Source organism: Toxoplasma gondii, chromosome X (genome assembly GCF_000006565.2).
Source record: "Toxoplasma gondii ME49 chromosome X, whole genome shotgun sequence".
NCBI lineage: Eukaryota > Apicomplexa > Conoidasida > Eucoccidiorida > Sarcocystidae > Toxoplasma > Toxoplasma gondii.
In genome coordinates this window covers 4,154,646-4,167,590 of record NC_031478.1, presented here as the reverse complement: position 1 = coordinate 4,167,590, position 12,945 = coordinate 4,154,646, and the positions used below count along the sequence as shown (strand labels likewise).

Here is a 12,945-nt window from a genome sequence, read left to right as displayed (position 1 = left end):
CGTTTACAACAGAGTATTACCATCGAGCAGCACTGGCGTGGTCAGTTGTGTAAAAGAATGTTGTATCGTAAACGTCTGTAGCATCATGGGCCGTATAATGTGGCCAGGGGCTGTACGTCGAGACCAGGTGAAGCCTTGACAACTTACCTAGGACGGTCTGAATGAGATCTCCACAGAACTCACCCAGACACGGAGTTTGTCAGCCCTTCAACCCAAATACTGTGAAACGCCCATCATCAGAGTCAGGGGTCGGGATTCTAACGAAAATATGCCTCAGGCAAAACACATACCGTCAGAACTGAGAGCTGTCAGCCCCATCAGACGTCCCCTTTTCACATCTTGATTAGTTCATCGTTGGTCACAATCTTTTAATTCAGTTCCGGCCAGCTGAAATAAACATCGCAGTGGCGGTGGTGTCACACATGACACGACAGTCCCACGGCCACCTTTTTGATGGCACAGACGAGTCCATTCCACGTTCTCCACGAAAATAGTGTGCTACACGTACCGCATGTGTTGCACAAAGTGGCTGATATACGCATAGTGAATTTGAATGACAGAAATAGCTTCCCTTCTCCTCTCGACAAGTGCTTACACAGTTTCTACCAGAAAGCGCCTCTGCCTGCACACGACAAAAGTGCGTGTATTACCGCACCCACTTTCTAACCCTGTAGAGGATCTATATTCTGAACAAATATATCGATGAAACGTTCGCGCTGCAACGATGTGTTGGCCTATTGTTCGCTAGTGGGAGATGTTCTGGTGCCTAGGAGAACGCCAAAGACGATAAATGCTTCCGAAATCCCACCACGCGGGAAGCCCTGTACCTGTAAGATGGGAGGGGAAACACCCCCTGTGACCGAATAGGAGTCCTGAAACTGCGGTGGCGTAAAACTGAGGTTTTTTATGTAGGCATAGATAATACATCATGACTGTGGTGCGACTAGTGCCGTGACTCACTAATTTTAATCCGAAAATATTCTCTGATCATGAACAGTGAAATTGGAGAGACACTGTTGTGAAACGGATGGTCTCCCTAAAAGTATATCAAGAATGAAGGGACACCCGTTGTTCTGGCCTCTAAGCATAGCCTGCAGCACCTGCAAGCATGGAAGCTACCTGGACCACTTATAAGCCACCCTGCTTGGTAGTCCACGGATCGAACTTTCCATAAAAACTATTGGAAATTGCCTTACACCGCAGGCGATGAAACACAACCACTTCCCGGAACTGCGCCACGTGCGGCTCTCCAAGAAAGTTTCTGGTCGTGTGGAAAGTCCCAACCGACTACCTGTGGCAAACGCTAGGTCAAGAGAAAAAACTGCAGGCAGCGACAGCAGCACTCTAGCACAACAAACCTAACTTGCAACATGCCACCGAAAGGACCGGGTGCTCAGCTACGCACTCTGGATGAATACACCGAAAATACCTGTTCCGTAAATGGTTAAATCACCCAGTTCATGCAAAAGCTACGAAAACCGTGCACCTTCTACACCTTTTCTGCAGAAGACTGGGACCTCGTACCCAACAAAAAAGAGTACATTCTGATAAGCCTCCCGAACCACGTCTTTTTTCAGCAGCTACTTGCCCACCGATCCCCTCGGGAGTTCTGTTTGTCATTGCTGTTCCAAAAAGGGTACTCTCTTTCCAACAAAGAGCTCGAGTGATCGCGACACAAAATAATTGCGGATGATCCGGGGGAAAGGGGGGGGGGTTGGTTTCAGGAGAGATGAACAGCCGTCTTGTCTGGAGGCGGCGATGCCGAAACATTCATACGGGACAGCCCCTTTCACCTCCGAAACAGCACAACACTGCCTCTATCAGCACAATTTCCACTTGCTTCTTCCACGTCAAACACTCATCTATCACGATACTCGGGCTTATGAACAACCCCTAAGAATTCGATAGCAATGCCGGTATCTTTCGCAATTCGACTACTTGCATGCAGCCGTTCACAGCTGGATGACCCTGCGGCGACGCGCGTTTGTATAGCGGCGTGCCAGGCCACCGTATATCTCGCTTGTGCCCGCTGTTTAGAAAAATAGGGTGGCCGACATCGCGATTAACAGATACAAAAGAATTCCCGTCGACAAGACATCCTGAACTCACGCTGTGTGCGCGTAACAGTTTCTTCAGGCATTTGAATTTCACTGTGAGGGACTGTTCAGGACACGCAGGCTTGGCGTCTTTGTTCGGACTATGCGCCGCCAAGAGTTGTGGCTTGTCACTCTGCTTTCTCACACTTCTTCGACATTGCTGACACGCGCTTGCACAATAAGTGAGTGTTTTCCTCCTTTCCACTCAAAACAGCCGTGATTGCCTCGTTCTGGACTGAGCACGCAACAAGTTGGTTTGAGGTTGGGCAGGTCACCTTAGGCAGCGGCGGGCAGCACTCCAGTCAACGAACGCCATACCAGTCCTCGCTTCAGCGACGCTTTAACCTAACAACCACTCACCGTGGCAGCCAACAATGATTGCCTGATTAGTAAGGCGCTGGAGAAGGATGACGACTTGTATGTGCAATGCATTCCTTCACGTGTTCAGATCGCAATCATGGCCCCGAGAAACCCTCTGGCAAAAGATCCGTTGCACGATGACAGCTTGTTGATGATTCCACCGCCCGGCTTCAAATTCATCCCAAAATCCGAGGTGATCTGCGGAAAAGCAGGTTGTTTCGAATGCTTCGATATCTATTGCGAGCGGTGTGAGAGCAAGGATCGTCGAATTGTCGAACTTGAAATGCGGAACAACGACCTGGTCAAGTACATTACGCAGTTGCAAGCGAAGCTTTTCGGAGGTCCGTCGGTTTCTCAAAGGCGGCCACCTGCCTCAGGCTCCGCTTTCAGCAGTCGAGTTCCGTCGGCTCCAGGCCCAGGAGGATCCGGTTATTCAGGTGAGGTCTCCTTCCGTAGACTAGCACCCCAGCGATGACTAAATCTCGGCTGACGGGCAAGGCGGTTACGAGGGAGGGCAGTTTACCCGTACTCCGACACCGAAATTTTGGAGTTGAGCAAGGCAGAACACGCTTTAGAGTGATCTCGGGCTTTGTCTTGCAGACCCACCGTGTTCCAGGAAAAGTCATTGTGTGTGCCACGCTTGTTGAATACCTCAGGTTACCCGTCTCAATGTGCCCCACCGCCCGTCGGTCAAGCAGGGGAGCCATTCGCGTTCATTCAATCTCCAATCCTGTATGACCCGTCTATGGATCTGTCATACGTAGCTACTACGTCGTTCACTCCCGCACCACCGGACTCTATTGGTGGTCCCTCTGTGCCGCTAGGTGGGCGCAAGTAAATGTTATTGCCACTTCTCCGTTGTTTTAATGTCAACCCTCTGTCTCATACTACAACTTCTGCCCAATTCTGTTTTCCTTATTTTGATTGCCACTTCTTGAGGTGTTGTTCGCGGACTGCCTATACCTCGTGTGTCGATGTGTTGTACTACGGTGCCTCACAAGCGGTGAGTGGTGTGCAGTGGGAGGACAGTCACTACTATTCTGGTAATTTTGGGTTGCTGCGAAGATGTTCTGTCTAGTCGAAGCGTTTTATGGTTCTCCGTTCCTGCTTTGCCAACAGTGTGTAACAAGTGACTGAGAAGCAGCATCATCTCTTCCGAGTACGCGGAGATCCGCGTGAGGTAACGGAACACTATTTATCACTCAAACGTGATTGACCTCGGTTGAGATTTCGCTCGGAAGTACCAGGAGCCTCAAGGCGGGCGAAAGCATGGATATGCTCCCCAGCAACGCTAATAGCGAGTCAGTCGACGATACACTATAATCCTCGACGGTGACAAGATATTCTGCTTATAGAAGTGCAGTGTCTCCCGAGGGCCTTCCCCATGGACGGGTAGTGGCTGGCCTCTGGGAAGCATGCAGGCCAAGGTGGGGAGGGAACCTCCAGGGGCTATTAGGCAACATGGACGATTGCATGCGCCATCTCGAAAACGGCTGTATGAATCATTAAGTAGCGTGTGTAAACTCACTTGTTGCACAGGAAGACTTCCGCATACGGACGTAAACAAGAGTAGCTGCCGCCTGGTGCACCTTGAGAGTCGTGGAACACCTGCCTGGTTACCAATGTTTGACAACACAAGCGAGGCAACAACACTGAAATAACGTTAGATTTAGATTTAAACGCTTTATTTGCTCCTGCAGATGCGCCGGACTCAGGGCTGCTGTGCTCAGGAAATCGCGATGCCATCGGGATCGAGTTCTGCGCGTTCCGCTTGTGTCTCTTGTGTTGCTTCTTTAAGGCAAGAGACGCTTTCAGCTGTCCGAAGGGAACACTTACCGTGGGATGTTGCTTGACTGCAACGAGCCTGATGACTTGCGATGCATCCCCTTTGGATGAGGACGCCACGCAATGCACTTGGGCTGGTGACATTTAAAACCGGCGTAGATACGATGCAACGGCTATGATCGAGCTGCAAAGTGCACAACCTCTTTCACTGGAAGCATAAAGTGATATGCTAAGCATCTAGGTATGGGTTGTTCGGAGTAGATGGTCCTCTTCGGCGAAGACGCTGGTGCAATAAAAGTGAAAGGGGGAGAACACTTCGTATCGTATCGACCTAGGGTGTGGCTGACGCGTCACATTCAGCGATAAATAGTGTCTCCGATGTGCCAACAAATGAAACAGTTGTTTTTGGCAGTAATTACTGTGTGCGTTTGAGAAACTTAACAGACTGCTGGCTAGTTCGCCGATTAACGGTTTTGTCGCCAGTTAGAGCACACCCCATGTATGCGGGTGCCGCAAGCAGCTACATCTTGTAAAATTTGTTGTGGAATTGATAACGTGGACATGGGCGCGCCAGATTCATTCGCAGCCTTTCGCGAGGGATGGGTGTAGAGTGGTCAGCCCCAACTATTCGCAAAATTTCGGAGACAAGCTTACCGTTCAAAGATGCACGGTCACGGAATGTTGCGCAGTTGCGCACGAGCGGTGCTTGCACTTGCTACAACGAGGGCATTCCCCTCTACACGTGTAAGTACATTCTCTTGAGTGTCTTCCAAATCATAAGCTTCTTTGCCGTTCAAAAGTGCAGGAGTGACCTGCCCATCGCCAAGGCGCTTCTGTTGAACAACAAACTACGCTCTTTCGGGCGAGCAGCATGCTGCATGACTGCGGCAGATTCAAAAGCATGCGGTATGCGAGAGGGGCCGGGATGGTGACAGAGTCTACGTTTCGAAGAAGATTCCGGCGCATTGTTTCCCTGTCGGATGCGCCTTTCGCCGAGCAAAGCTATTGCCATTTTCCGCACGCCATTTCTTGCTTTGGAAAGGTCTCACTAGGTATCACGTCTGCAACAACTTTATGGTCGATGGTGGTGAAGCAGAAGTATTTGTAGGTACTGTTCGAAATTAGCGTTTTGTGACACCGCGCCCAATCTCGCCGGCTGCCCGTTTTATGAAGAAACAGTGTCTATATTTATCGTGGTTGATGCTTGTTGACCTGTTACAGTCGAGGTGCAAGGGGAATCCGTCCCGATCCACTTTTCAGGGATTCGGTGACGTAAATCGAAACCATAGTGTCGATGTGGGACAGCGGCACAATGCGTTTCGTTTTTCTTGTATATTTACTGTTCCTTGTCATTTGCTTGCGTCCTGCTGGCTCCGCCGCTACTGGATCGGTAACGGCCCTTCGCGAGGGGGGCAAGGGAGAAGCAACTGGAACGGCGAGCGAAAATGAGGGTGCAGGCTTGCAGAAAAATCTGGCTGTAAATACTCATGTATATGGAAACGTAAGAGCAACTGAGTCTCCTCGATCGGCTATGAGGGGCACACCCGTGCTCCCGGCCGACGGGGGGGGTGTGCACGAAGATTTTTCTGGATATGTGGCTTCCACGAGAAGCGTAAAATGGAAGACCGAAAGCAGGCTCAGACGCCAACAGAAGCAGCGGCGGCATACACGTATGGTTGCTGCTAGCTTTTTGTTACTGACTTCACTGCTTTATGGTGGATACTTGCTTCATACCACAATGACTTCCGGGGCCGAGTCGGCATTGGTCAGACCTGCCGGCAACACATATCGGGATAAGGTCGCCGCATTGGTGCCTTCCGAACAAGAAACGACGTTTTCAGCATCCACACCAGCTTCCAGTTCGAAGGTCATCCGCGCTGTACGCGAAAACCAGCAGGTTACAGATTACAAACGTTCGCTGTTCTCCAGAAAAGCTCTTTTCGCCACTATTTCTGTAATGACTGCAGCGGTGGTACTGTTTGCTGCATCGAGCTTTATCAGCTATGAAGCCGGTACCAGTCATGAAGAGTCTTCTCATCATTCAGGTTATGAGGCCCGAAACGTACCAGTGGAACGTGATTCTGACCAACCTGGTCAAGAGGCTGGTGGCTCACAGGAACTACTGAGTCCTCCACGGGATGTAGACTCCGTAGAGAAGACAATGGCGAAATCGGATGTGCTGGAAGCGGCAGAATCTGGTTCAGATGGACTCGATCTTGAAAGGATTTCTGCCCGTTCGATGTTGCCTCAACTCGCGTGGAGTGCAGCTCTGGTGTGGATTGTGTATGTGTCAACAGTATCAATCAGCTCAGGTTTCCGTGAACTGTGGCATTCGCAGCGAGAGCTTAGTGGCCTGGAGGCGCGCCGAGAAGAGGCAGCAGCACATTACACAGGCCTGCGAGATCTAGGAGGAAAACTCGCGCGTAAGGCAGCTCAGACGAAAGATGAGATGACGCGTACGAAGGAGGATCTTGAGCGGCAATCGAGGGAAGTTCGGGAAATTGAAGAAGAATATGAACAACTGGAACAGAGACTCGCGGCCGCTCAACGGAAGCAGAGCATTGTACCTGATACGCTTGACAACATAAAGAGAGCAGGCGCTCTGAATGACGAAGCTTCGGAGTTAACGCAACTCCAGGCAAGACAGAATTATGGAGAATCACTGCTTCGTGAAATCGCTCATTTGACTGCCGAACGAGACCACCTACAGAAGGAGGCGGTGAGGCTACGCGGCGTGTTGAGTGACAAGGAGGCAGATACGGCTGGAGACTCAACAGAAGAGCGAGCGCGAAAGGGGCCGACCGGCGACAAGCCTACGGGGGGGTATCGTGGAGATGATGATGAGCTAGAGGTGGCGCACGAGGCGTTTTCGCAATTACAAGTGGAAGCCCAAGAGAGGTTGGCATTGCTGGAGCAACTACAGGATGAGGTGGACGATTTAACGTCTCAGGAGAGCCACGTCTTGCAAAAGAACCGAAAGCTGACCGAAGTACGCAATAAACTGAAAGAACAACTTAAGGAAACAAGTCTGAGACGTGCCAATGCGCTGCAAGCGTTTGACACGGTGCGTTCTCGTGAAAATGACTTACGCAAGGAGCTGGAGGAAAAAGAGAAATTGTTGGACATGTTGAGAAATGCAGAAAAGTGTACACCGGATAATGAACTTCGAGGGAAAATCCTATCAATTCTGCAGTAATGGTGGAACTTTGTCTCATAAAACGGTTGTAACTAAAACACCTCTGGACAACAGCTGCACACGCTGGGGGCACATAAACAGATGGCTGTGTTTATGCCCCACATTGACTGTTTCATGGAACCAGCTGAAATACATACGTTCAACGGGTGCTGCCGAGTACAGTTCTCCAGGCGGGTCTCTCGGCTTTTACGAGTGTCGCAACCACTGCACTTCCCCGTGAACGTGGAATTTTCTTGAACCCATGAAGATTTGAAAGTGAACGCCGTCACCCCGCTCCTGTGTGGCGCACATATATGCGGGCCATCCAAGCGAAATACTAGTGGAGGAAGACGATTCTTTACATTTTGTGGATACGCGTTCTGCCTCCCGCTTTGCTAAATCGGTGATGGGGATGGATGATGACTTGTTTGCGTGACGCATACGTTTGTTGCGCTCTTTTGTCGAATTTTGGTACCCCTCGCAATTGCCGCGTCTTCAGAAGCGACAGCGAGTACACAAATCGTCACAGCACTCATCAAGTTGCCACTATGCTTGTTCTCTTTTACTGAATGGAGCTCCCACTGCCCGCTTATGAGTCAGTAACGAACTGTAGGGCATGATACATCCGTTCTCCATACGTCGAAAAAAAGTACTATGCAGACTGAAGTTGCATGCACGGAACACATGCTACTTAATCCTAAACGGCAGTCATCCCCACAGGCAGGCCAACTTGTACAATGCTGCTGTGGATCCTCCACACTTCCACGAAGTGGTTGAAGGACTGGGTGACTACCTTTTGTGCCTTACAGAACCAGTCGAAGATATCTTCTAATGGTAATCGATTAGCTACACCCTCGATCCACGTTAATGTCGAGGCATCACCAGACAAAAGAATCTATTATTGATTCGCCATAGCGTGTGATGATCGATAGCGTGCTTGTCGCCCGTGTCACCGAAACTGGCAGACGTACATGAGGATGTACTTGGTTTAACTTAAGTACTCAAGATGCCTGAACACATGGGAGAGCCGGCGTTTTTCATCGATCAGTAGACATGTCAACCAGGGAAAGGCTGGTCCTGTTCTACCGTGTGCTAGACTTCACGTAAAATATTAAAATGCTGGGCACGTGAAGGCTGCACCAAGCGGCGTCGTACGTTGGCGGTGGAAGCCTGCTTCGGCTCCCCAAGACGGCCATCGCAAACAGTTGTCGTTCTGAGCAGGTGCCAGCTTCTTATCGAAGTGGGAAAATCTTCGTGGGATGGGGCAACTCTATTCTCGTTTGCAGTGAAACGCCTGACTTCACAGCACTGTCATAGAGGTGAGGGCAGCGTTAGAAACGACAAAAGACGCCTATCAGGGGGACTCCCTGGGTGCTGACGAAACTATCAACAATTAGGATCCTCCAGGTTATCCCACAAACACGAACATCTGAACTCACGTCAGCTGGCTTCACGCTAAACCCAGTGAATGGGGCAGCGATTACAGGCGTTGCACGAAATTAATCTTCCTCCTTACGCCTTGGTTTACGCGTCTTATTTTACGCAGGTCACAAGGAGACGACACATCTCGAATTTGCGGTCAGCACCGCTGCTGCTTTCTGTGGTGACCTGTTAGCCGAGAAGGTTCCACAGTGAGGAATGCTTAATGAAACTAGCGGAGCAACAACAGCAAGGCTTTAGTACGATTTCACACTAAGTTGGTATACGTGTTTCGCCATTACAACAATATGGCCGATAATCTGCGACTGGTTACTTCACAGCGCCCAAAACAGATCAGAAACACTCCTTTAGCTCAACTTCCTCCTGCAGTCTCCGTGGCACGGAGTCATCAATAGCTAAACGGTATCCATGTTTGGTCGGAGCAACCCTGCCCACCGATGTCGGACAGAAAGCACGCTTCAGAGCTCCAAACCGCCCTCGCGAGCGCCGTCGGCTAACGCCTTAACGCGGCCGATGTACCTGAAACGAACATTCATCGCATGGATATCGCGATGCGTCAGATATTCTGAATAGCACTCGAGAGTACCCTTTTGTAAATACTTCCCATGAATACCTGTCTTCCGATATCTTGCCACCTCTTACCATTAGACATTTTCCGATTTGTCACCGCACCGAGACTCATCCTATCGGACTTTTGGTAACCCAATACAGGAGATAATAGTGGTAGGCAGTCACCTGGTATAACTCCGTGGCACCGATACAGTCGGAAGTGAGGCAACAAGAACACACACACGCAGAGCATCTGTCGCTGAACCTGAGAGTAAACATGCAGCCGCAGAAATTCCTCTGAGGTCAACATACGTACCGGTAGCTTTTCCGGTCAAAGAATACTTTCTTGATGCCTTTCTGAAGCGCGCGCTGTGCTAAGAGCCGGCCCACTGCTCGCGCTGCCCTCATGGTTCCACCGTGTGGACGTGGCGCCCAACCTGTATTCACGGCACAAAAACAAGGGCGACAAGACAACACGTTGGCAGCTCTTCGCAGCCGTCGCGAACGCAACCTGCGATCTGAGTGCTCATTTTTGAACGGCCTTATAACCGCACAAACCATTCATTGAGTGCACAACTCACGCTACGGTAGAAACTCTAATTACGTGACCTCCTGCATAATGTATAATGCAGCACGAGAGCCCACACGACATGTTCAAAGAAGACACCGAAAAGTCTCCCGCTAGTTTTCTGCGTTGTTCGACGAGAGTTGATAGATCACTGCTTCTCGACACATAATGCACAAGCACATAACGCAATACGTAGACGGTTCACCCCAGAGGACCGGATACAAAACGCCCCGCTCTTGTCCGCATTTAGAGATAAACTATTTTAGCTTGCCTTCTTAGACATCTGAAGCAAAGAATGGAGACATTCAGTCATTCCTAATTGCAAATACCGCATGAATGCGAACACGATTTTTTTCAACCGTAGCATATTTCACTTGCTCACCCCTTTTCCGTTGCACGGAACCGATTTCCGTCCGGAGGGAAGGGTCGAAGCTGTTCGCGTACGCATATGTACGCTGTAGGCGATTGTCTACGACACAAGCATGGACCTGATTGTTGCTGAGAGTAATCGTGAGGCGTGCGCGCTTCTCTCCAAGTAGCACCCTGTCTCGCTCCACTGTGTCCGAACGAGGAAGCGCATTTGACTGAAGGAAAGGAAGCTGTCCCTCGGCAGCATCACTCTTCGACGTTTCGCCGTTGCCTAGTATTTCTTCACCTTCAATAGTGTCCTTTTCAGAATTCTTCGCTAGGTCAGGCAGGCTTTCCTTCAAACTCGAAGTTTTACCCGCCAATCTCTGCAAACCACCTTTTAACAGAATCCTTCCTCTTTGGCTCAGTCTCGCGAATTCCTGGCTTCCGTCTCGGTCAACATAAGAGATAGGCCACTTTGAGCTCCGTGGCCACTGTGCTGTTGACACCCGCATGTGTGCTGAGAATGGGAGCGGCACCACGGACGATATAGCGCGCAGTGCATGTGGAGGCGGCGCAAGCTGACACCGCTGGTATGAGCATGATGTGGAGCGCATTTTAGTCTCATGTGAGAAAAAATGAACCTCCGAACAGAGGGGACTTGGGGTCGGTGGACAGAACGATGCTGCCAACGAGGAATCAATACACTTCGACAGAGGCGAAGCGAGTGCAGTTAGGAACGGTACACGTCGTCTGGAGCCACTGCGAAATTTCTGGGCGCGCGACAGGTTTCGTATGAGAGAAGGAATCAAGAAACCTAGGTTTGACCCGGCGCAAAGACGACTCACGGGAGAGCCCCATGGTAATACTACCCAGTATTTTTCACTTGCGAAGACAAATGAAAGTGCCTCCAACTTGCGCAAAGAGCTGGCGTGATGACCTGACAACCTCACCCCTGCACGCCAATGTCGGTGGCCAGGAAGGGCCCTCCAGGAAAGCCCATCATCATTTTTCACCTGCTGACGTGGTGAGGATTCCCTTCCACACTCCGAAGAAGTGGACGAATGCCACGCATACCCTTCTTCGTGTATGCCTTCTCTCTGATCCAGACCACAAGCATGAGGCACGAAAAGTGCTGGACGTGTCGGGGATATTGACGCCAGCATCAGCATCCGTGGTCTGCAGCTGCTGCCGGTTCCATCTTGATCAAAGGTTCCTCTTAACAATTCACTGCCACAGCTTTTGTGCACAGCTATCAAAGGCCGATAGAGACGCACAGATGACGCTGTTGTGAAACGAACCTGAAAAACCAGCAGGTCTATCAAGGAGTGTAAAAGAAGTGACACAACGAAGGAAGACAGACCCGCTGAACAGCGGTAGGGATGCCCGCAAGTGGCTGGCATCGAGGACAACCCACATAAGGCTTAGTAACACTTCCTATGGCACGAAAACACCCGGCGTACGTCGCCCAGGCTGTCTACATTGCAGGAGAAGACTTATCACCCACCGGGGGATGCAGCAGGAAAATCGCCTGTTCCTCCGTGTCCATGCCTGATATACAGGCGCGCCATTCCGCAAGATGAAATTCAGAAAACACAACGAACGAATCACTGCGAGTGGTAATTCAAAATCCTTGAAGCTTTCGGAGCTGGCCACACCGTGACCCACGGGATGAGTAGAGGATCCTGAGGAAGCTATCCGCAGAGAACTCCCGCTGGGGGAACGAGGGATGCGGCACACACGGAGAAATTGACTCTCCACAGCAGAACAATTGGAGCAATGGAGTCTCTTGTAGAAACTGGATGACCGTAATGCACCACAACAACGTTTGGTAATGGTTGGGAAGCCTGAGTTTCTTTTCCTGCCCGCCCAGCGCTTGGTCGTATGGTCGTACGTCATCCATCTACACCGGTAGAAAAGATGAAGACCGCCGGGGCAACAACGAAGTGTTCTTGTAGTCGACGCCGGCCTGGTCACCAGATACTCTTCGTTCATGAATTGTTCCTGCTCACGATTCCAGAAGCTACATGTGCTCAGTTGCTCTCTTGACGCAAAATTGTCTTCGCATGCGTCGATGTTGGGGTCGTTCCGAGGTGCCCGAAGGAATAGGACTCAGTCCCTGCACCGGTACTGCAAACCCGGACGTCGACCCTATTTTCTGCACTGTGCTTTTGATAGATCATGTATTACTGGTAACTCGTGTTTCCCTCTTCGAACCGTGGGGGTTCTTGCCTTTGGAACCCCATTTTCTACACGGCGGGTAGGTCACTCGAAACACGTCGATCCGGCAAGACACGCATTGAAAGCACTCGCTGCGGGGCGAAAGTCGACAATCCGTTGCTTTGTTTGCTGCATTTACCTGAAACCATTTTGCACGACAAATCCCTGTCACTCTTGTTCGACTTCGTGGAAGATCAAACCAGACTCCGCGGGTGTGCAGGACGTGGCAGCCCGATGTCACTGATCGCGTGAGAGTTTATGGAAGGTCCTGTTGAGGCTCGACCCTTGAGGACCAACTAGTTTCACGACTTCTCTTGGTGCGTATATCTCTGAAGGGGAAAGCCAATGTAGAAAAACATGTTTTAAACAGTAGCTGCGGCCTTTTGGAGAGTGAATCCAAGCGT

The 12,945-nt window shown here is 50.6% G+C and overlaps 4 protein-coding genes across 4 annotated transcripts; 2 read left to right on the top strand and 2 right to left on the bottom strand.

Annotated features, from left to right (window-relative positions):
- The first annotated feature begins 2,035 nt into the window (after positions 1-2,035).
- TGME49_211850 (hypothetical protein) lies at positions 2,036-4,938 on the top strand. Its single transcript, XM_002371756.2, has 3 exons — positions 2,036-2,278; positions 2,545-2,893; positions 3,113-4,938. Exons 2-3 carry the CDS (start codon positions 2,554-2,556, stop codon positions 3,292-3,294), a joined length of 522 nt encoding a protein of 173 aa, XP_002371797.1. The 5' UTR covers positions 2,036-2,278; positions 2,545-2,553; the 3' UTR covers positions 3,295-4,938.
- On the top strand, positions 4,119-8,099 carry TGME49_211860 (hypothetical protein). The gene has a single exon (XM_018779552.1). The coding sequence runs from the start codon at positions 5,536-5,538 to the stop codon at positions 7,435-7,437; it is 1,902 nt and encodes a 633-aa protein (XP_018635869.1). The 5' UTR covers positions 4,119-5,535; the 3' UTR covers positions 7,438-8,099.
- Positions 8,100-9,314: 1,215 nt separating this feature from the next.
- Positions 9,315-11,724, bottom strand: TGME49_211870 (LSU ribosomal protein L18P, putative; the record flags this gene model as incomplete). Its single annotated transcript, XM_018779553.1, has 3 exons — positions 9,315-9,375; positions 9,722-9,842; positions 10,356-11,724. 3 exons carry the CDS (start codon positions 11,722-11,724, stop codon positions 9,315-9,317), a joined length of 1,551 nt encoding a protein of 516 aa, XP_018635870.1.
- Positions 11,725-11,758: 34 nt separating this feature from the next.
- On the bottom strand, positions 11,759-12,331 carry TGME49_211880 (hypothetical protein; the record flags this gene model as incomplete). The annotated part of the gene is made up of 1 exon (XM_002371759.2): positions 11,759-12,331. The coding sequence occupies exon 1, from the start codon at positions 12,314-12,316 to the stop codon at positions 11,759-11,761; it is 558 nt and encodes a 185-aa protein (XP_002371800.1). The 5' UTR covers positions 12,317-12,331.
- Between the last annotated feature and the right edge of the window lie 614 nt (positions 12,332-12,945).